This window comes from Poecilia reticulata, chromosome 19 (assembly GCF_904066995.2).
Source record: "Poecilia reticulata chromosome 19, P_reticulata-male-v2, whole genome shotgun sequence".
NCBI lineage: Eukaryota > Metazoa > Chordata > Actinopteri > Cyprinodontiformes > Poeciliidae > Poecilia > Poecilia reticulata.
The window spans coordinates 19,948,440-19,972,959 of NC_088848.1; the positions used below are offsets into that span (position 1 = coordinate 19,948,440).

General features: G+C 40.7%; 1 protein-coding gene across 1 annotated transcript in view; it reads right to left on the bottom strand.

Annotated features, from left to right (window-relative positions):
• Window positions 1–24,520, bottom strand: part of cacna1g (calcium channel, voltage-dependent, T type, alpha 1G subunit) — a 272,134-nt gene that overhangs the window by 32,580 nt on the left and 215,034 nt on the right. Inside the window, exons 24-28 of the mRNA XM_081600550.1 lie at window positions 14,530–14,656; window positions 13,389–13,514; window positions 12,408–12,497; window positions 12,003–12,195; window positions 9,609–9,659 (exon numbers count right to left, since the gene is read on the bottom strand). Of these exons, the coding sequence (XP_081456676.1) occupies window positions 9,609–9,659; window positions 12,003–12,195; window positions 12,408–12,497; window positions 13,389–13,514; window positions 14,530–14,656 (587 nt within the window). The remainder of the gene's footprint in view (window positions 1–9,608; window positions 9,660–12,002; window positions 12,196–12,407; window positions 12,498–13,388; window positions 13,515–14,529; window positions 14,657–24,520) is intronic.

Consider the following 24,520-nt stretch of genomic DNA (forward strand, 5'->3'; position numbering starts at 1 on the left):
AGGGGAGATCCACCTGAACAGCAGTCAAGTGGGGTGAGCCGCCGGGCGGCTGGCTGTGGAGTTTGCCCATCGCTGAACACCTGGGGAGATGTGCGTGCCAGAAACAGGGGAAACAACATGGCCTCTGGTGTGCTCAGACTCCTAAAATAAAAGGCACCTCAGCTCGCTGACATACTTTGTCATGTGCTATGCTCCTCAGCACCTCCGAACCTGATTTGAGCGCGACACCAACACTTTCTCATCTTGTCAGACGCTCTCTATAAACAGGCCTATAATTTTAGACGTGACACAACATGGCCGCTGGGCAGACCGAGGAGATTTAGGGCGTCTTGGAAACGTCTGCGGGAGCGGCTTTAAATCTGAGCAGGTGGGTGGAACTGTTGCTGGATGCAACAGCGTGGCTCTTTCACCAGGAGTTTGTATTCACAAGATTCTTCATCATCTCCTGAACTGCGGGCATTAGTCTTACTCTGTTCTACTTACTATCTGCAGGTGCGAGGCGAGCTAAGGCAGACAGAGACAGATGCAACTGGTTCGCTTCTCATGCATCTAACTCTGTTGCACAAGATGGAGTTATGTTTTACCCTGCAACTGCCCCAATTACGTTGCTCTGCGGCAGGGAAAAGTGTTTATTGTGGTATTGGGAAGGCCAGGTTGTCTTCAATCCTAATTGTGTGATGAAGCAAACAGGAAAGTCGTTCTGCCCTGACCCTGTATTATGAACAGAGCAAAGAGGGCGAGGCCAAACAAGAAACAGGGGGATGTGGGAGAAGAAAGTTTTGTTTTTTTCCACAACAACTTAACTAGTCTTGAGAGTGAGTGAACAAAGAGAGGCGAGGTCAAGGTTTCAGAACCAAACCTCTGCTGCTCTCACTTTCACTAGCCTTTCCTCTTTCACAAATAGAAAGTCACTCTCCCTAAACAAGGCTGTGCTTCTTTTTTTTAATTACATTAGGAAGGTTTATAGGAAGATTAACAAAATAAGACTTCCTGCTCCCACTTTTGCCCCTTCTACTCACTCAGTTCCTTCACTGATGAGGCCGGTGAAGCCTTCTCTCAAAAGTTGGATGGATGTAATTTCTGAAACGAAGGGAAGCAAGTGCAAATGTGCAAAGAGGTCAGGGTTAACCTCTCTGCGATCGTTGCACCTGCTCCCTGTATTTTCACCTTTAAATTTGACACAAAGCCAAAGAATATTTGACAGACCATCTAGGACAACCATTGAAAGGAGTTTTAGATCCCACTGTGTTTGTTAACTGTACTGCAAAAACGCACAGGAGCTAAAAAGTAATTCAACTATTGACTTGAACCAGTGGTACAGATGGTCACTCTAGTAGCGTCTGCACCAAGCCAGCCTTTATGTTTGTGATTGGTAAACACTTAAAAAGACTAGTACTTCCTTAAAAAGTCTCCGGTGACTAGGTCATCCCTTCCGGTTTAATGTAGACTCAACTGCAAACTCTGTGTGACATCGATAATCTTTGTCTCTAATAACACGCGATTAAATTTGTTCACCCGATAAATCATTGAAAAACATACCGTGCCATCATCCTCCAACCACTTCTTGTCGTCCTTTATGTCCTGTCAGTAGTAACATCTAGTTGTTGATCTTGTACAATGTGAAAAAACTGTTTCTATTGCAGTTTTCAATACAGTCGAAAAACCCCCTCATCCTAGCGCAAAAACATTTTTCGAAATTGCCAAAATTTTTTGGGTAATTCAATGGAACCCAACATAGTGTCAATGCCAGCGTAGGAGGCTGAATTCAGTTAACCTAATGCAGAGCTCAATGCCTAAGTATCCAACATGCTACATCTTAGGAATGGCTGGTTGCAAAGGGCAATTGCCATTGCTAAATCAAGTCCATCAACACCAAGACTATTGACTCCCCTACATTTACAACATCATATTCCTGTGCTATTTCTCTGCTTTTGTCTAGAATCAATCAATTCCACTTGATTGGCAGGAGAATACTCAAAAAACTGTGTACCTACAACAACTCACCGCACCGCCAACAACAAAGTGAATCGCTAGTGCAGGCTTATGAAAACTGGAAAAGATAACGCCAGTCCCACTGACATGTCACAACATCCAGCTTGTCATGAGATTTCACCATGACTCATCTGTAGTTCAACTGGAACTTCAAGCAGACGTGTTCCATCGACCTACAAATTTAGATTTGCTCATTTCGAACGAGATCTAAAACCTCCTTTTTCGTAATGTGTTGAAAGGTCTGTCAAATAGCAAAGAAGAACAGTTAGAGGAAACAGAGAAACATTCCCTGTCCAAAAGCAACCCGAACAGCCACAACTCCTCTACACATTCCCCCACTTGTATTGTCGGCGCTTCCCTTTACGGGGGAAAATGTGAGGCGCCGAGGATTAGGCGTGCGGGTTGCTTTTGCACATGGCCACTCTCAAAAACATAATAGCATACATTTCCGAGGCGGTCGTTTTTCTTTTTTTTTTTGGGAAATACAGACACAGTAAGGCTCCTCATTGGTTGTTGGACCGATGAGTAAGCACACCACAACACTATGAGTGTACCGTGATCGTGTAAGTGAGAGCACATTGGTTTGGATTGAGTATGTTGGAAATGGGTCTGAAACCAGAGCTCCTGTTGTGACTGTGCAAAAGGTGTCTAGAATAAGCTGTGAAGTGGAAAGGATGCTGAGTTGGCCACTCGGTCGAAACGAGGATCTTACAATGAATCTCAATCCCAATGGTTGATTCATTGAGTAAAATGGCTGCTGCTCTAAAAATGGCTGAAGGCGTTGGTTGGGTCTGGTTGTCCGATCACATTTTCATGAATTAGGAAGTGTGGATTAATGGGGGATCCGGAAAATGAATGAGGGATAGGGATTGACAGGAACGTAAAATTTAGCGCTTGGATAACAAATGAAATGGATGGAAAGATTTGAGAAGGGCAACGGAGATAAAAGCAGCACCAGTGCATCTTAATGCTTAGATAGCCAAACAAAAAAAGAGCTAAACAACAATGATGTCCCGTAATTGCAAGGCACCCTTTTGGTTTAATGCGACAGCTGCTTTTATGCTCCCGTCCTTCTTAACGAATGGCTCAATATTAAATCTCAAAACTCAGTGTCTGCCAGGGAATGTACTTTGACCTTCATTGTCAAGGAAACGATGTCCAATTCTGAAATCCAGCAAACACTGAGTCTAAAAGAAAAAGACAACTGTCAACGGAAACAGTTACTGGAAGCAAAAAACAACAACAACAAAAAAAAAACACAACCCAAACAATTATTTAACCGATTTTCCAGATTGCTCTGCTGTCTCACTTAAAAAAACAATCCAAGAGAGAGGAGAAAAGGTTGGAAACAAAAGACAAGAGAGCAGAGCAAATTGTGGAGTCCGGAAGAAAAAAGGTAAAGAAACAAGAAAAACGTGACATTGTTCAAAATGACAGGGTGTGAAAACACACTCTCTCATCGGCACTTCTCAACGCACATGAACACACACACACACGCACACATGGCAGACTGACACACCTTTCTGAGTCATACTTGAGCTGGATGGACTCATTGAAATGAGTGAAAGCAAGTGATTGGATAGAGTGGATGGCAGGGCGGAGTAACGAGAAAAACAGCGCAACAAGATACAGACCGATGGGAAGCTGGTAAACCGCAGAATGAGAGCGTCTGTGACTTTCTTACTTTAACTCAGTCCATTTTTATTTGATTTTTTAAACATTTTTACCCGCAGTCTGACCTTAATCACTCTAAAACCAGGAAGACATTATCTAAAGAGACAAATATATAATCTATTACAGTTCCACAAGAGGACTTACTGGATATACTGCAGGACGGTTACCGGTATACCAAGGTTTTAAAAAGTAGACAGTTGGAAAACGACTAAAAACTTTTATGAAATGCCATAGAAAGCCTTCTCCTACCTGTTGCTGAACACTGCTGGTCAGATGGATGAAAAAGGGCTACTACACTTTTCTCAAAACAAAAGCTGTTAGGTTTCAGGCTCAATGCTCTGAGGACCAGAACAGCTCAAGGGAATGAGATTCTTTGCAAAGGATACTTGACTACCAAATTTTATAGAATTTTTTTGCTCAAGTCCATACATTAATGTTGAAATAAATGAATGGCGAAATCAATTTTAACTGAAAAATCAGCTTTACTGTTGCGTCCGAATAGAAATTAGCTCATGCTATATATTTTTGTTTTAAATTGTGTAAATACTACAATGACATGAGATTGTTGTACTTTTATGCAAAGGTTGTTGTAATGTCATAATGCAACTTTCTGACACTAAATTAAATCTGTGAACACAAAGCAAGACTTACTTAGCATTATTTAATCTGGAATTACAGCTACCTCCCCTTAAATCCCAACAAAAGGTTCTCATGTTGCAGCAAACACACCAGAAGATGCAGAAATGCTTGACAGAATCACAGAAATGGTTTCCAAGGTTAAAAACTAAAGCGAGTTAAAGGTAGAGACGAAAAACATTCCAGGAGGAGATACTTGCTGATATCCACTGCTTGGGTCTCGATGTTGAGCAATAGGAGAGAAGCTGACTTAAATCAATGAATAACTGAAAAAAAAAAAAAAACACAGTAATAAAAAAAAAGATACTAAAATATTATGGAAAAATTTAGAATTTTTTTGTACAGAACTAAAATGTGACAATAAAAAAAAGAAAGATTATTAATTTTTTTTAACATTTTAATAATATGACTAATAAGACAATAAGACTGTAAATTAAAAAAAATATTACATACTAGTGATAATCCTTAAACTACTAAAATTATAAATACTAATCTATGTTACACTGTATAATCCAATAAAATGATTTTTGGGTGCAGTAGAGGGCAAATTAATTACCTTATCAAGCCACCAATTTATTTCAATATTTAAATCTAATTTTGGAACAACTCGCTGTCCATATACTTATATAATTGTGTCAAAGTTGAAGAGTAGAATTTGTGAATTTTAAAAAGGCAGTAAAGAAAACCTTTACGTTGGAAATGTGAAAATAAAAGTGTGTTTTTAGGACACTACTCCAAGATGAACATCATTTCATTAACTTATTGCCGGTGTACCTCAAGGCTGTGTATTTGTCCCACTTCCTTTTTCACAATATCTTCTCTGTTCAACTTGGTGAACAAAGATTGAAGATGACAAATAACAGCAGTGGAGACATTTCTACCACACTCTCAGTTTTCCCACTAATCTTCAAATGACAACTAAAAATATGAGACAGTAGTGAATTTAATACAGCGCTTTAATAACAGCAACCCTACACAATAAGGCTGCTTTTTGTTATGGTGTTTTTTTTTTTTCTTTTGACAGCCACTGAAATATTCATGGAGACATGTTTCAACATGAAACATTAATTCAAGATGTTGTCAGTGCATTGTCTCTTCCAACCACACACGTCAAGCTAAATAATTTACCTGTAAAGCACAAATTTCTTTAAAACCTTGAATGCTGAGTACGTTGTTTTTAATCTGCCACTACTCTACTTTGGATTTCGCCATCAGTTGATGGTCTCTTTCGTAGACAGTTTGACAAGCAAATCAGTTTCAACTGACAATTACACATGATGGGATATGATGGCAGTACGACAACTGAAGATGAAGTTTGTCTGTTTAAGGGAAAGGAGAACTTGACCTACTTCAACTAACACAAACCTAAAACGGTTGCTCTTACGCAGCGTTTAATTGCTGATAGCTTTTACTTTGTTTTGTCACATTTAACATTCCACTTAGTGCTGCTGCCTACACCTTGTGCCATCCACTGTTTGCATGCCTGGGCTGCTAATTTCAGAGGCGACATTGCTGAGGTATGTCACCGTCTCTCTCAGAGTTCCACGCTGATCTGAGGTTTTCTTGCCTCCGTACCAGCACCCACTCACCCTCCTCATTTATTCATCTTTTCCCCAAAGAACATCTGCTATTAATTACAGTGCGGCGACAGAGGAATAGAAGAAAGAAAGAGGGGCAATGAAAAACTTCCGCGAGATTCATCTCTGTTAGCTCTGACCCAGTTAGAGCGAGGGATCAGCATCGGCTGCCTTGCGTTTATCCTTATGTGCTCGACCTAATAGACGAAGTGACGTCGTTAATGGACTGTCAAGTTGTTTCGCACATACCTACGCTTACATTTTGGACTGGAGAGTGTGTATTTTAGTGGTGCTAGGGGGAACCAACAATTGACCAACTTGTTGCAGAGGTGCAGCAACTCAATGAGGCACATTATAATTGCTAAGAGTTGCCTTTGATTAATAATAAGTGGAGATAGATTAATTAATTTTATTCTCTTTATTTCAGTGCCATCATGCAGTGTTTCTTTTCTGCTTGGTCATTGTGTTTCATTTTCATCAAGTAAAGCACTTTGAACTGAAACATGCTGCACAAATAAAACTGATTAGCTGTAACTTGTCATGTTCTAGACACCAAATGGTCTAGCAGCTCTTAGGAAATATTACTCAGTTGCACTTTAAAAGACTATGAGAAAGTCTAAATGTAAAAAAAAATATATGCAAAAATTAGCAATGAGATAAGCAAAGACAAAGAGATCTAAAGTAAGATAAGATAAAATATGCTAAATTAAGCTAAACTAGTTAAGATAAGCAAATTGTCAGCCCCCGAGTGACCAAATATTCATTAGCCAAACTAATCAGACAGCTAAGTTTCACCTTTAGCTCTAGACATCTTAACCGTTTGTGTGACGTAAAGTGAGATTAGGTAATGTTTGCTTTGGGTCACTGCTGCCTTTCTTTAGTCACAGTTCCCATGTCTGTTTGTGTAATCCCTCGTTCCTCTGTGATGAATTCAAATAAATGCTCTTCCTACATCATCCTCACTCCTTTTGTTCTTCTCCTCCCTTCGGTGCTCCACAAACTGCTGCTCCAAGCACAGTGCGAACTAAAGATAAGAGTCCAGACCCAAAAAACACACTGCGTTCACAGCCAGGACACATGTGCACACACACACACACTCACTCACACATACACACGCACACACACTGAAGCGTTATTCTGGGAGTGCGGGTAACAGCTCGCACACAACGGGGTTGTGGTGGAGTCCAGACCCAAAACACAAACTCGCAAGTAACAGGCTGTGTGGGCGCTGTGTTTGGTGTGTCGTCTTGTGTCGTCACTTTTATAATTACACGTGGGTAAAAAAAAAAAGTGTTAGAATCTAGCAAAGCAGCTCTCCCCTGAGGCTAAATGTTGCGTTTAAGAATCAGATAGCTGCGGCGGTCTGCCTCTCAGACAGAAATCTAGACGGAGATGGAGCGAGGTTCAGAGGACGAGGCTGGCTGTTCCTGCATATTTTACGACCTGTTCTGCAGCCATCTGCTCTCTGACATGCTCACATACGCACGCAAACACACACACACACACACACACACACACACACACACGCGCATGCGCACACACACGCAAACATGTGCAGGCGTTTGAACTAGCGGTCAAATTTCCTTTCCAAGAATGTGTGCCTGCTTAGACACACACACACTCGTGCCCTCATAGACACAACGCCGTCGGCACGCTACCACAAGCCATTCATAACGCTGAGCTATTGATAGGATTGTTATTATTGGAGATACTTGTCTGTGGATTCCATCTATCATAGCAGTACCTTGAGCAGACTGCTATAGAAACGGGCTCTGATGCTGCTGCTAAGCACTGGTAGTGCTGAAGAAGACCAACCAGTGACTGTTGCAAAACGCTGCTCATGGGCAAAAATGTGAAGCATTAACACAGATAATAACTTTATCTGTCCACCTCGAGGTGATCATAATGAATTGATTTACATATACTGTATTTACAGTAGCTACTGACTACCTGGTTTAATTACTTGTACCGCTGCAAGGTTACTTCTTATAAAACTGTCACAGGTATCAATGTACAATTTACAGTTTTTTCAATGTTTTGTTGAATTAAAGTGTGACCAGTGAGTTACAGACTTCATAAAACTCATTGTCCTTTTACAGACCATCACATACGAAACATTGATTAGTATGCCTCCTGTAACTGATACTGTATAAGTACTTGATGATTAAGAAGTGAAGGAGAAATAAGTCAAGTTTAGGTAATTATCTTAGTTTATAAACCAAACTCAGACATTATTTTGCAAAAGGGGAAACTGGACTGAAATATTTTAGGCTAAATTAAGCTCAAACATATAATTAGCTAGCAACTGGCTCCTTCTTAGCAAGATATGAAGAAGGGAATAAGGAAGCTAATTAGCTTCCTTATAAACAGAGCTAAGATTGTTTAAAGATTAGCTTATGTAAGATTTAATTAGACATACAAAGTCATGCTAAAGGAAGCTAAATTATGATAAGATTAGATGAGCTAAGCTAAATGTAGCTTAAGAGAACATACAGAGTAGTGGGTAATAATGAAGTCAAATGAAAAAGTAACTGAGTTCAGTTACATCCAGCCATTCTACTTAAATAATAATAAATAACCAATATACAAATAGTTGTGTCATTCTTTTTTAGTTAAACTGGCCATTTAACTCCAGTTCACTGCACTGTTACTGTGAGTATCATAGTACTAATTGTTCCCTTTGCCTCCAATTTTCTGCTTAAAAGTCAACTTTTTTCCTCAATTTCAAAATCCAACATGGTTGCTGTGCATATAAAATTACAATAAAAAGTTCCTTTTTACTTCAAAATGTTTGTGAGATGTCAATGTTTGTTATATTCCCGTACAAGCCTCTAGTAATGAATATGTCTCATTACAGGTTGTGTGAAATTCTGAAAAGTATATGCTGGGTGACAAGTGATGACAGTTGTTGCCATCCTGAACAAAACAATAAGAAAATCCCAATCATTCATGCAACTGCAACACATTTAATTCAGAAGTAACATTGTTCTAAAAATCAGTTCATCTCAGAAGGAAAATGGATATTGATGAAAAACAACTGGCCACAGAAATGTATTGTATCGATTTCTAAAGTTGCGCACATTTGATAAGACATTTGCTTTGGGGCAATTGGTACTCAAATAAGGGAGCAATACACCAGAACCCTCAATGACTGAAATGCCATCAAAATCAAAAGCAAATAACTTACTTTAGAAAAAACATGGCCATGTTTCCTGACTGCAAGACGTGAGTGTACAAGTTCCCGTGCGGTACAAAATCATTGTTATTGTTTCTACACATCTTCTAAAGGAAGATCTCTCAAACTACATATTTAAAATATAAGAGGTCAATCAATTCTTAAGGTCAAAGTTCCTCTAGTTGTTTCTCATTACCAAACTCTCCCTGTCTCACCCCAGTCCATCTTAGGCTGAATCAAATTAGCTAAGGTCTTCGTTCGTTCGTTACGGTGGAGAAGCTGCGGTGCGGTGCTGTGGACAGTGGATGGATCGCAGGCAAGAGTGGAGCAGCTGTGAAAGACAAAGCCACGACAGAGAAAACAGGTAACAGTATGTCCAGCAGATTGAAGGCTGATGGGAGAGAGGCAGGGGGGCGGCGACGCAGGATGGGGCCCTACCTCCCGTGATCACTGAAATTAGAACCCTAGCCACCATGGTGGGTGGTCGTGGTCGGTGGCAGCAGGGGGGGTAAGGTGTTCAAGGGGACACATACAACATGCTGGAAACTCTGTACCTTTCAGTGTGCCGTCAGAGAGGGCCCAACTCACCCCCGGAACCAATAAATCTAGAGGAATGAGACCGTGTTAGTCAGAGGCTGAAGAAAGCAAGGAAGGAAGGATGGACTGAGTGTTCGAAACGAGAGAGAGAGGGAGAGAGCGAGAGAGAGTTAAAGAGAGAGAAAGAGGGAAAGAGGGATGGAGTAAGGTTAGAAGGAAGCGATGAAAGATTTTAGCTGGTTTATGTGCCTGTGTTAGGTCTTTCCAGTGATTCTGAGTCCAGTTCTTCTGATCAATGTTGTCAATTTGTTCCCAGAACTTTCACAAGGTGGACGTTTTCAGCTACCTACTGTATACCCAACGTCTTGTCGAGTTACCCCTGTAACTCTTCGACATCTGCAGGTAACCTTGGCTTTCTGTGGTGATACACTGCTAAGAAACCATCTTTCGGCACGGTTGTATGAGGGGAGGTGCAACGTTCATCTCAAAATCGGGCAAAGATATTCAAAAAGGAACAAACTGTAGATGTGAGAGAAGAAAAAAGAGATGCCCGTCCTTCCAACACAACGTTTGCGTATGTATTCTGTGTGTGAAAGGGGAGTTTTCTCAATTGGTCAGATACTCTTGTCAGACACCTTCTGTAAAAGGAAGATTAATTTTCCATCTGTATTTCTCAAGAACTTAGCTTATCATACAGGAGAGATCTATAAACTGTAAGCTCTAAGTAACTATTTGTGTCCACTGCTCCTTGTACCAAGTAATAAAAAAAGAAAGCGCCTTTAAAATATGAGGTAAGATACAGAGATGCACCGAGAGAAATTGGTCATAGTTAGCTTGGTAAGCCCTCAACTTCTCAAACTCTAAAATCGGATCTTTTTCCAGTCAGTGAAGCCATCTTATTAGGTTAGAACTAGACAGTCATGATAGTGCAAACAAAAACTTAAAATTGACCATTTTTGTTATGAGTGCAGTATTAAAGTAAGGTAAAAAAAAAAAAGTACCTAAAACACTTAAAAGAATAGACATGTCTGCTGTATCCACAATATCTGGTTTTTTGAAACAGTGAAAATCCATGAATATTTGAGTCCTTCACTAAATATGCTTATAACTCCCTAATTTGATCATTCACACAGCAAATATACTTTAATAGGCATTACTGCGCACATTGGAAATCATTTTAGCACAACCACAGGAGCTAATATCAACAGTGTTCCTAACTTTCGATCTTCAGAATATAGCCAATCAGCACCAAGGAAAATAAATGGTACTCCTGGATTGGCTGCTTTCAAAACGCCAGCCAGTAGCATGTCGAGTAGCATTGAATGTAATAATTTCAGCTTTTCATTCAAATATTTCAGATCTGCTCTATAAAAAAATAAAATCCCTGAATAGACGGGTTGTGGAGTTACGTTACTCAGAAAATAGTGTTGATTACTTTGACTAAATTACTTTGGACTGAAGTCCAAATCCTATCTCCCGATCAAAACGTAACAAAAAACACAATATAGAAAGTTGGCAGCAAAATTCTCTTCAGTGCATCTCTGATACAATACCATGAGTTCAGGCGCTTGATTCAAAACAAGGCTAAGGCTAGCATCAGCTAGCACCACATTTTTTAAAGGTGTAGGAAGCAGTGGAAAGGGCAAAAATCAAAACAGGCAGTTTGTTATGAACTCCTATACAGCCGCAGGGGAGGGGAAATGAGCTCTCAGCAATACAAATCTCCTCTGCAGTGATCCCACATCTCAGCTAAGGCGTAGCGTCCAGATTGTGGTTCAACCCTTGCCCCCTGCGGCTGTACTAAACCACATGCAGAAGAGAGGAAGGGAGGGGGGAGCTCACCTGATTTATTATCCAACAAGTCCCCCTCCCTCTAGCTCTGTGTATCTTCTACCATGCAAGCCCTGTATGTCAGCACCCACTGGGCATGCTTCAAAGGGCCATCCCAAGCACGACGTCTACGGTAGACCAGGCAAGGTAAGGGCAGTGGGAAAGGAATGATGGGGGAACTCCAGTGGTCAGCTGCTCTAACTCTGTAGACCCTCCAACTTTGGGAGCTTTTCTCAACAACCAACGTAACAAACCTGATGCTAGTATTGAAGGAGAGCAACCAAAGTCTGTGGTTAGGTCTGCAGAGGCAGAGCAGATGACCACTGGACTATATTGCAAACTATCCTGGGGGAGGGAGGATCTAAAGGAAAAGGGGAAGAGGATTGTCAATAGAAAGGGAAGGTTCTACCGCACAGTAGCAACTATGATTGGCGCTAGCTCACTAATTGCGTTCTTCTAGATTCGGCCAAACCAAATTAAAAAGCAAAAGGAAAGAAAAAAAAAAAAGGCTCAAGCTCAAATTCAAGCAGGACTCAGAAAGATGTGGAAAGACTACCGACCAGCCAGCTCCTTCTCCTTACTCCGTCTCTTTTTCTCCATTCGTTTCAGTCTCTTCTCCTCCCTGCGTTTGGCCTCCTCGGCCTCCTGGTGGCGCCGACACTTGTGGAAGTTCTCCACCACCACGCCCACGAACATGTTGAGCACAAAAAAGGCCACGATCAGGAGGAAGGAGATGAAGTAGAGCAGCATCCACGGGTTGTAGTTCATTATTGGCTGGAATACACAAGAAAAAGGGAATGATTTTAGTTTCCCAGAGGCTTCATGAAATAAAGACAAAGGTTACAATTACAGAATGGCTAATGAACATGAATACAAGGTGGTTTTTCCATGGTTATGAAAACTGTAGGTTCAAGATTGTTGTAGGAACTGGCAAAGGGTCAAACTAACGACAAGCATTAGTTCTGTCAACATCTTAAGATATTTACCTGTTGATCAACTCCTACAGCATCAAGGCCGTCATACATGATATCCACCCATCCGTCTTTTGAGGCCAGTACAAAAAGAGACATCAATGCCTGACAGAAAAGCAAAAGAGGGAATTTGTATTAAAAGTGCACAATCTTCTATTTTTTATTTTAGGTTTACAATGCCATCATCACATCTCAAAGTCAGTAAAGTCAACGCTAGATCAGGGGTCTTCAAATCAGACCTTGGGAGCCATTGTCCTGCAACTGCTAGACATGTCCCTAGCCTAACACACTGTAAACGATTGGCTGACTAACTTCCTCTGTATTCTGTCACGTTCTCCAGACTCCTGCTAATGACCTCACTATTAGACTCGAATGTGTTGAAGCAGAGACACATCTAAACGCTGCAGGACACCAGCAGCCCTCGAGGCCTGGAGTTGACAACCCATGCCCCAGACAGTACTGCCAGCTTGAAGGAGGTTTTGGGGTTCGTTGCCAATTCAATATGATGCTGAAAGAACTCAACCAAGGATTTTATTTGGGCTGAGGAATGGGCTTTTGTTTTGTTATTTAATGAAGGCCTAAAGAACTCACATTTGAGTAATACTTAAGAATACGTAGGAGTTCACAGTGACATCTTTGACAGTAGAAGCCCCTCAGTCAAACCAAGTCTACCAAACAAGTTTATTCAATGTTTGGAAATAGAACCCAATAATAACACTCAATTTCTTCTTTCCCTGATGGAAATTTCAGTTCACCAAAGTTCCTCTAGGTTTCCTACTGAAACCAAGTCAGTTAGAAGAACTTGTGCCACAGAATCAAACTACTGAATACATACAACAATAAGACTGGCTGAGCTAAGCTTCTTTCTGGGAGACCTCAAACAAAAAAGCAGAGTAACATTGTTATACAATAGAGTTGGTGGTAGACGTGGTCGGTTATAGGTGTCAGCATCGACCTGGTTTAAGGGTTACAGGTGATGGGTATGGGGTTTCCTACCTGCCCCAGGTTGTCAAAGTTGTACTTGTGCCGGACCCATTTGTAGTGGGCCCCCTCGCAGTCTGTCCTGTTGGTTATGTTCCTCACATCCTCCCCCTGACACACATAGAACTTCCCCTTGAAAAGCTATGGAGAAAAAACACAAAACATCCAGTAAAGCCACTTCACAACTGTTGGGTTCGGTTCCAGCGTTCAGCGGAAGGAAAGCCCTTTCAGAGAAGGATTGTTTTCACTGAGAAAATGCACACATAATTTGTCTCAGACTGTGACATCAATACTGGAAGGTGAGATTTTAATGGGATCTCTGGCCAGAGCATGGCCCAGCAAAGCTGTTCAGGTGACTGAGGTCGAGGCACTGTAACCTTGAAGTTGGCTTTTAATTTTAGGGTTTAAAGCAGGTGATATGTAGGAAAGCTTATACAAAATTAATCAACCGCTGCTTTGTAGAAATATTTGGCCAAATAAAATGCACATCTTTGGCTAGAAAGGCCTCAGAAATGAGGAGAGGATTCAGTATTCCTCATGGTGTCCTCACAGCCAGTAATGTTTCATGACTTTACTTGGACAGATGGTTTATGGTCATTAGCACACTGATGAAGGATAAACAGAAGCTCAAACTGCTCCAAAGGCACGGTCCCTATTGGTACGGAGAGATACTTGGCTTTGCACTCTTTACTCTGATCTAAGAGGTAATGCCCATGAATAAGGTATATTGAAGAGAACATATGTAGAAACTAGAATTTGTTGCATTTGCAAGAGAAAAAAGGACTCTCCTGTGATCCTGCAGGGATTCCCCCAGTGTATTATAATCCTGGCGGTCCACCAGGTTTTACTTGTGCCCCCGCCAGGCTAAGCATTGCTTATTTATTTAAGTTTTTTTCTTAAATGCTTGCATTTTTAAGGCTTTATAGTTGGTGTTCAGCTATGAATCGACCTGTATTTAAATAACACAATTATCATATGATATTTTCAAATTTCCTGTCAACTTCATATATTTTTTAAGTCAAAAACACGACGGAATGACTGCCCTAGCACCCAACCACAGGGCTTAGCAAGTTTTCTGGGGGAAACATTGATCCTGTATGATGTGATGTTGCTAACAGTGAGCAATGAAGCTTGTCGTAGCGCCCTTTCCTCTCACCTGGACTCCAAGGATGCCAAAGATAATGAAGAAGGCACAGCAGATGACAACGATGTTCCCGATCGGCTTGAGTGACGACATCAGTGTCTCCACCACCAGCTTCAGCCCTGGGGCTCTGCTGATCACGCTGGAGCACATAGGACAGGGTGTTAGTGATCCGCATGGGCCTCTGTGTTTGTGCAGCAAGCGGTTAGGTCACTACTGTACAGATGAGACCAGATGGAGAAGGGATGCCTGGAGCGCTCTCTCTCGCCCTCTCTCTCTCTCTCTCTCTCTCTCTCTCCACCTCCATATACTCTGAGCATTGCAAGAGGCTAAGATAAGACACACACATTGTTTTTTTTTAATTATTATTTCTTTAACGCAGTGCTTCACAAATAACTTTTTTTGATTTTCTTTCTTTCTGCTCTTCTCGTTCTTGCCATCTTTTCGGTTTCTGCAGTTGAGGAAACAGACACATCTAATTAAGCCAATGTACTGATGAGAATGTGCAATTAGTGCCAGCGAGGCACCAGGTGCTGCAGCTGAGCTCCAGATGAGCTTCCCAGCTAATCTGAAACCCAGAAGCACGTACAGTATATACAGTGCTGCATATACTTTGTCCCATGTTGTTACTTTACAACCATAAAAAAACGTCTTTTATTGGGATTTTACATGACAAATAAGGTATAGTTGTGAACTGGAAGAAAAATGATACATATGTCAACTTATTTACTATTATCATTATTATTCACTAGTAAAGTGAATAATAAGCCCCTTAATTAAAATCCAATGCAACATCTAGAAACTAACATTTTCGCCTGTTCTTCAGAAAAATGCTCCAGCTCAATCAGACTGTGCTTTAACTAGGCCATTCTAACGCAGGTTTTCTTCATGTATTGTGTTGTATTTTTTTCCACCCATCCTCCCAGGAACTTTGACCAGCATCCTTAACCATGCTGCAAAAAACAATCCGTCCACAAAGTGGCAGAACCGCCGTAGTGTTTTTGAATAAGGATGGTGTGCTCAGGGTAATGGGCAGTCAGTTTTCTGTTAACCTTTTGCATACAGAGCAAAAAAAAAGGAGTCCAGTTTTGATCTCGTTTCAGTAAAGTTTTCCTGTCAACAGATTGTCCCCCTTTGAGCTGAGAATCTCTCCAGCTCCTTCAGAGTTCACGCGAATCCGCCAGTAGAGCAGTTAATTTTTCATTAGCGCTTTAGGGTTTTTGCTAATTTTGAAAATACTTAGCACGTAGCTTCCCCCAAATTATTATTTTAATTTTTACCGGTAAATTCTAAATCTCTAATTTACTTGTCTGTGTTGTAAACTTTTAGTCGAGTTGGTCATCAGTGAGGAAGGTTTGATTGTCAACTTAACAATTCTTCTAGTAGCTACATGTTTATATCCGTGCTTTTATTTTGAAATGGGTGAAGACTGTTTATGCAGCAGTTACGCTTCTTCTCCTCAGGTTCTCCACCCACGATGCCGTTCTGCAAGCTGCACTCTGCTTTAGCATTGTATCAACATGGTTGAACGTAGCGCTTTAGCACTTTAGCATTAGCGTGGCATTAGTAATGATAGAGCTAAGGTTTAGCATTTAGTACTGTATATATGACTGTATATGTGACTGTATATGGAAACTTTCAAAGATATTAGACTGTTTTATGAACTCACCCGCTAAAAGGTAACAGATGGAAACTAGCTTAAGCTAAATCTGGTGCAAATCATCTTTTATTAATGTTTTTTGCACATTGTTTATTAGTTTAAATAAACTAACAAACTAAACTAAACTACATACACACCACACTTTTCAGACTTCTTTTTACAAAACTATTTGAAAACCTTTTTCTTTGTTCTCCTTTCACTTCCCAACTACTTTTAGTTTGTAAAAAAAGATCACTTCTGGCGCTAACAACAAAACGTCCAATGTTCTCCCGCAGAAGTTGGAGGAAACGTGACTCACAAGCAGGTGTGACCGAAGCAATACAACGCTGCACAGTGAGAGACGTCATTAGCGCGGTGATCTGCTCGGGCTTTGTTTCTCTCTCTCTCTCTTTCGCGAGCGCATACGGTTGAGGGAAGTCTGAGTCAACAGCGCAATCGGAAGAGACGCCAGATAATGAGGAGCGTTGTCTGACAGCGGCTGCCCTGATCAATACGCCTAATTCGAAAACACAGAGCTGAGCTGATCCTCGGTGTTTTTTTTTTGTGTGTGTTTTTTTTAAGAAATAAAAAAAAAAAATCTAAGGTGCAGGTGCGATGCTGTCTCTGATCCGTAGGGGGCAGCAGCGTTCAAGAACTGCACGTCTCATTTTTCAGGAGGTATTTTACCAAGGTGTCCATGAATACCCCGTGTTTCAGAGCGTATGTGTGTGTGCAATTAGCAATTATTGCATGAGGACATAAAACTCCTCATTCGTCTTTCTCCCTTCTTGCGTCATGCTCCACTTTCCTGCTTCAGTCTGAAAACAGTTAAGGAGGAAAAATGATGGAAGGACGAAGCACTTACTCCCAATCAGTATTCTCTGACAATACAGTACAAGCTGTACACAAACGGGCGAAGGATTCGCCTTTGTACGGGACATGAAAAGGATGAGCTAGAGATGCGTGAAGCCGCTTGGAGGGGGGGGAAAAAAAAAACAGAAAAGTTCTTTGCTTCCAATCTAAATATCTGCATAATTTCACAGCATGTCCCTGTTTTGTGTGCGGCACAGAGGAGGCAGAGAGGAGCGCACAGCGATGCTCGACACCTGCACACCCGCCTCCATCTGTGCCGCCGGGAAATTATTCAGGAAAGAAAAAGGAGGAGAGGGGTTTCAGGGGGAGGGGGGGACAACAAGTAGGGAAACGGGAGGCAGGGGTGTTCAAACAATGCGAACGCTGATTGAGTGATGCCGGGATGCAGAAAAAGAGATGAAAACAAGGAGAGGAGGAGGTTCAGCTTTTTATTATTGTGTTTTAGAAATTCCAAACTCGGTTTCTGGGCTTTGTTTTCTTTCTACAAATAGAAATCTGGGGGCTCTGTGTTCAGCCCCCATCAGCGACGCTTAGATGAAACGCATCTCGGCTGCCATTACGGCTGAAACTCCGCTTCGTCTTTACACGTCCAGAGGCTGGAAGTTTTGCCTGATCATCTTTACAAAGTCGCCCAAGCTTAGATTGGCTGGAACGCGTCTGCCAGCAGCAGTTTTAAAGTCCTGTCAGACGTTTTCAACTGGATTTGGGACTATTTCTAAAAACATTAATGTGATTTGATCTAAGACAGTCCAGCGGTATGACTAGGGTTGGTATGCTGCTGGAAAACGAACCTGAGTCCCAGTCTTAAGCCGTCTGCAGCTCATATTATGGAACCCCGCCTATTTTCAATTCAGTATTTGTGGATACACCTATTGGCAGACCCTTCTGTGGAATGTAACTTCATATTTTGCAGAAAATATGCCAAATTAGAGATATTTTCCAAGAACATATCTAAAATATTCAAAAGGAAAAGCAGCTGGGGAAGTTGAAACACCAAGGCTCAGTGCCACTTGACATGCCAATGCCTGGCGTCTGCAGAGCAGCCAACCCAGGAGCGTCATTTGCTGTTTGGCTGTTACCCCAAAGAGTGGAAAATAAGGAACACCTGCTGTTTGAACATAGCCAATAATGTGCCCTGCTGGTTTCCCTCTCAACGTAGTTTGCTTTGAGGCAAACAAGTTTGACATTGCTCTCATTTGAGCAGAGCAACTTCTTCCACCAAACGTAAATAGCTTATTTTCATGACTTTGCTTAAACAGTAACTTCCTTGCCACCTAGTTTGAAAGGCTAGTGAGTAGAACAGCTAATGTGTGTCCTGTCGTCAGCTTCTCCAAAGCTCCTCCAGAGTCACCATTGCCTGTTTCTCTGAGTAATGTTCTCCTTCACCATTCTGTCAGATAAAATGGAGAACTAAGTTTGCGTCACATCAGTTCCATTGTCAAATATTAGCTAGAACAGATGTTCAAAGCTAGCATACTGTTTTATACCCTAACATTATTTGCGTTTCTCCAGAACGTCCTCCCTAACCCATCTGCTGTGTTCCTTGGTCTCCACGATGCCGTTTGTTCACTAATGCTCAATAAAACCTCTGAAGCCTTCACAGATGTGAAAACGCCCAGAAATACGAATAGGTTTGATAAGCCAAGCTATAAAAAAAATCATGTTAATTACAACTGGATGAAAATCAGGGGTCAAGGAAGGCAACACAAGAGACAGCTAGCCCATTAGCTTCCCCATCGGAGGTCTCGAAAAAATCACATCATCAGCTGACGAATGAGCTCAAACCGAGGTTGCCGGCAGCGGAGATTTATCAACCTACACACCTAATGACGAGGGGTGACCTACTGACTACAACGCCCGAAGCCTGGAGTCAAGTGGGATAAGTGGACCCTCCACTGCGGGTAACGTGGCCGGGGGTCGGAAACGTGCTGTTAGGTGACACACGGTGGAATCGTAGACTACACCCTCAGCTCTAGTTGCGCGCCGGATGATAAACGACTCCGTAAGTGAGTGTGTGTGTTCTCGGTCATGCTCTGTTAAACAAAGCTGATGCATCATCCTGTCACATGTGCAGATGCTTTCGTACCCCGGCGGACCTCCTTTTCCAGCGAAAGCTGAAGGTGCCGCGAATATCTTGACTCCGAGGGAAAACAGCAACACGCTCATGGAGAAATGAGGCACTGATTCATCTGTGCATTTCATGTGCGGCACTCAGTGTTCGCACTGAATTTTCTCGCCACATGTTGCACAAAATGCAAAATGAGCCTTTATCCTTGGCTAAAAAAAAAAAAAATAAAATAATAATAATAATAATAATAATAATAATAATAAAAACACAGAGAGGTGTTTTCTACTTCCAAGCTTCCAGGGATTTTGTCTTGGGAGCATGTTAATGACGACGGGTGATTGATACATATTCCCATATCAGCATCAGCAGCGCAGCATCGCCAGAGGCAAAAACACAAACGAACGAGATCCAATTCAAACTCCCTTTGAAGAGCGAGGCAGACACAATCAAACTGCAGGAACAGGCTGATCCCGGTATTAATGCTGAGGCATTGTGGATGACTAATCTGCGTCTTAGCTAATGTGTTTTAATAGCTCTGAGGGAAACATTTTTCACTTGGTTGCTGCTTTATTGACTTTGAAGACAGTGAAATGCTCCAAAATGAGTGAACAACATCAAGGTTTAAAAATGATTTTTATTAAACATTGAGCTGAAATGATTTATCTGGTGCTATTGCTAATGCAGAAATGCTTTTAGCTGTGGATCAGCACAAAAAGATTATGGTTGGATACAAACAAACATTATTTATATCTGGGTATTAGAGATGGTTGGAGATGAGAGAACACCCTATGTGAACGTATACCTGGAATCCTGAAGGAGGCGGGTTAAAGTAGCAAAAGACAACCTGAATGAAGATGGCTGCTTCTCCTTCATCAAATTAAATAAGATTGGTGTCCAACGTTTGTGAAGCAAAAAGTTTTTGTTTGTGCTGCTACCATTTTAAATATGTTAAGAAATCTTTCCAGTGGTCAACCAGCCGGTCCACAGTTACAAAATCAAATGAAATGTGGTGTTAATCAACGGTGCTAAATTTTTGGTGGTTTGTGCAGCAATATATTTTTGTGTGTGGTGCTGTCATTTCTAAGGTAAAGGAAAAAAAAGTTTCCAGCGGTCACCAGAGATCAACTTTTCTGTCACTAAAAAAACGCAAGCAAAATTGATGTAAATTACTTGTGGTACGTTTGTGCAGCAAAACGTTTAGACAAGTGCAGTGCTAATCAACTGTGCTAAATGTTTGGAGGACTTTAACAATGGTGGCGCCCATGAATAAGTTACTCAAGCCCTTACTCCTGTTATTGACCAGACAGATGCTTTTAAAGTGGTTTTATTATTTTTGTGCTGGTCAGCTCGCCCACAGTAACTTGTGATAGTCTCTGCCTATGAGCTGCTGCAATGCGAATTAAACAACAATCACCACCTTAAAACGATTCGACTCTATTGCTTTATGATTGTTTTTACTTTACTTCTTTCGTCAACGCGCATTTTCCCGTCTCCGTCCCTCGCTTTCGCCTCGTCTCCCAAGCGTTTTCTCCCCTTTACTGTCATTTTGCATTTCCCTCACACCGAAGACATTACACTCTCCTTTCTCACCAGATAATATTTGCCTTACGCTCTGAATGTGCCCAATTTCTTCCTGTAATTGCTTTATATTCTTTAATCTGACTTTAAAACCTTCTCGGGGCTGACAGTAAGTCTGTGTCAGCCTTGCTGCCATCTAGGGATTAAATAAAGCGAGGCCAAGATTAACACAGTGAGGAGTCAGCAGAAGTTAAAAGTAAGGTGCCTCCTGTGAATATCCAGCTTGTTACATTTAGATCAGATTAAATCAATTAATCATTGATGCTACTTTAATATTTCACCTCCTCAAAGTGTTTCTTTAATTAAACTAAGTGCATTGTTGTACAAAAACATTGAGTTCTACTTTTGTTGAATGTTGTGTCATTTTTAATCACTTTATGCCATAAAGGAAGTTTGAAGAAGTCTCTAGATTCATTTTATAAGAGGATAATGACCCAAAACAGTTAGAAGGTTGGAGATGAGAATAAAAATTGTGTTCCTTACACAATTACCTGAATATCTGCTAAAAAAAACATTGCTCCTTTTCCGAAAGAACAGAAAATTCTGTGAAGTTAAAACCTTATTTCTAGGTAAAGATGCTTCTTCTCACTATTTGTTTTAGTTTGTTATACTTTGATAGTAGACCAGTAAAACCAGAACGCACACAGCAAGGCCTTCACAAGATTTCACTGGATACATCAACATTTCAGCATTTTTAATATCTTGAATTAAATCTAAGATCCCCCAAATAAATAAATATAGAGGATGCAAAATTCTGCTGTGTTGCAATCAAAATAGCATAAATAGTGACATTTCTGGGGTCTGTTTGTGGTTCTTAATCCCTGTAGCGCCCATCTTAAAATATTTATTTTCTACAAAATGCTCCTAGCTTCGTAGAAGAAGTGAACTAGTGGCGAAAACAAACGGTGCTAGCCAACTGGAGATAAATTTGTGTTTACTCATGATAGACGCAGAAATGCTAGCTAGCTAGCAAGAATGTATTAGCAGCTAGCTACCGGTAGCTGCAATCGCCTCGAGTCACAGAATGAACAAGTGGCTCAAACATTTCCTTGACAGAAAATTACATACAAGATTAAATAGCCCTGTCACAAGAAAATGTAACATTTGTGATTACTTACTTGAGGCTAACTTATTTAGCTTTTTATTAAATTAAGATATTTTACGGAGTCCATGATCACTGATGCCACACTCTAAAATGAGCAGCAAAAATGCTGTTAAAATCTCTTAATTCACAAAGTCAGGCTGTTTGTTTTTCAGGTCTACTCACCAACCTGAAGAAGAAATTGTCAGCACATAAAAAGCAGCTAACCAGGAAATATCTGAGCGCCCCAGTGCTTACAAATGATAGATTGGTTGGTGGATTTATTTTCAAACTTAGCAAATCAGTTCTTTTGTTTTTGAGTCTGTTCTTGTAAACCAAGGAATTCTGATGTACAACTGCATGTTGTTAGTTGGACTGTGTCATCAATAAATGCCTATTCATTGGTTTACACTGGAGTCTGTTTATTTGCTGTCCATAAATCATTGAAACGGTAAACAAAGGATTGACATTACTATAATTTTATATAGAATAGAATTTGATGACTTCATAAATACATGCAGCACTGGATGTAATGTATTTGAGGTAATCATCTAATTAAATCTTTTTTTTATTTACAACTACAGCAGAAATTACATAAAGCAGGGGTGTCAAACTCCAGTCCTCGAGGGCCGGTGTCCTGCAACTTTTAGAAGTGCCTCTGCTGCACCACACCTGAATAGAATAATTAGGTCATTAGCAAGGCTCTGGAGAACTGAGGAGGTAATTAAGCCATTTGATTCAGGTGTTTTGTACCTGTGGCACATCTAAAAACTGCAGGACAGCGGCCCTTCAGGACTGGAGTTTGACACCCCTGACATAAAGGAATGGATCATTTGCAATATTGCCATACTTTAATATCCCTCAGCGGGAAATAAATATAAAATGAAGTGAAGCACAGGAATATTTAGAGTTAATGTTTTCAGGTGTGCCAAGCTAAAATTCAGCATTATGTTAATTTGCTTTGCAAGTTATTTAGATTCGGGTGTTAATTTTAAATCAATTGCGAAGCATCATACCTTTTAAAGTTCTTATTTTTCTTATCCGAGAGCATGTTCAAAGAGCAAAATAACTTTCTTTTCAGAGACTTTTCAGACGAAACTCAAAACTGGGAGTAAAGCCAAAACATTCTGTCGTCTTTACGGCGGCGCGGAGCAGCAGCAGCCTCTGCAAAAGGCTTCACTTTGCTTGTCAGAGGTGAACGTCAAGGAACCAAGAGGATGGGAAGAGGAGAGATCACTGGATGTTTGGTGGGATAAATTTGGCGGGATGAGAATGAATATTTGATTTCCGTGCTCCTCTCGAGAACTGAGATAAATATTCAAAAGAGGCGAAGGTGGGGGCGGAGGGAAAACTCGCAGAGCTCCCCTTCAACAGATGAGACACTGAGCATGAGGATGTAAATCAAATCGAGCGTGAAGCCGAGAGAATCCGAACGCACAGAAGGAGACAGGCGGACGCAAACCGCGGCTCAAAAACCCGACGTATACGGGTATTTTTAGACCAGAACAAGAAGAGTCTCCAGATTAGAGATTTCCGCTGCATTTCCGCTCAAATAAACACGACTGTCCAAATATGTGGTTACAATAACTTGGGTATGATGCTAAAATAAATGCCTCCACACACACAGACACACACAAACATATCCTTACCCAAATACACACACTTTGTCTAAATCAAGCATGAAGCTCAACAACTTGGTCGCATATTTAAGGATTTACAGTTAAAAACCTCGAAGATCTTGATATCCTCGATTTATTATTATCCACAAAATACTTAAAAGCAAATGTTCATTAACATGCATTACGTAACAAATACATTTCAGAATATATTCTTGGTTACATAACATTTTAAAAGCTCTTTTTAGTAATAAAGAAAAGCCTTTGTAGCTACGCCGAGACTTAAAGAGAACCATATATGGATGGGAAAAAAAATGCTACTTACATCACAGTGTCTGACATGCTTTGGTTGTATGTGGCAGATGGTTCCTGTCTTTTTAAGGAGAATTATGTCAAATTAATAAGTGGCCATTTACAGGCCTCTGTTGCCCCCTGTGTGATGGGAATCTGGGGAACAACCCCAAAGCTGATGGATTTCATTCCACCAAAAGTAAAAAAATAACTGAAGCAGAATAATAATTCAAACAACAAAAGTGATGAAACCATCAATTAGCATAAGGTTTTAAGTTGAGTTTTTTTTATATATATCTCAGTTATGCATTTTATATACATGTCTATATCTCAGTTCGAAGATTTACATAGATCGTGTTAAGTCAATAAAAGTCCTCTAAGAAATCCTCTGTTTTCCATGATAATTAGCCTCTACTACCACTTTTCTTTTTCTGTGTCTGAGCTAAGTGACGAAGGTAGTGCATTATATCAGGATTTTGACTCAAGTGGCCTTTATTAAAGTGTTCAGAAAGGAAAATAGACCATAGTGGGAAGACCAGCAGCAAAGGCTGGGGATGTGAAGTTGAACTGAATACGTCGGCATCTGTAGCTGTGTTTCTGTTATAAATGTGCGCAAAATTGGTCAATAAAACCTTTAAAAAAAGTGTTTCCATTGCAGTTTTGCAAAATGCACAAATTTTTGATATGGCTGGAAAAAAATCCCGTCTCATACTAGCGCAAAAAACTTTTTTTTCCCCTTTTTTTAATGTTTCAATTAGTTACATTTATTTTTGAGATTCTAATTTGAGTAATATTATGGTCAACGGAAATACAGCTAAAGACGAACAACGCAGCGTCCCAATATTGCAGCACCACCTCTA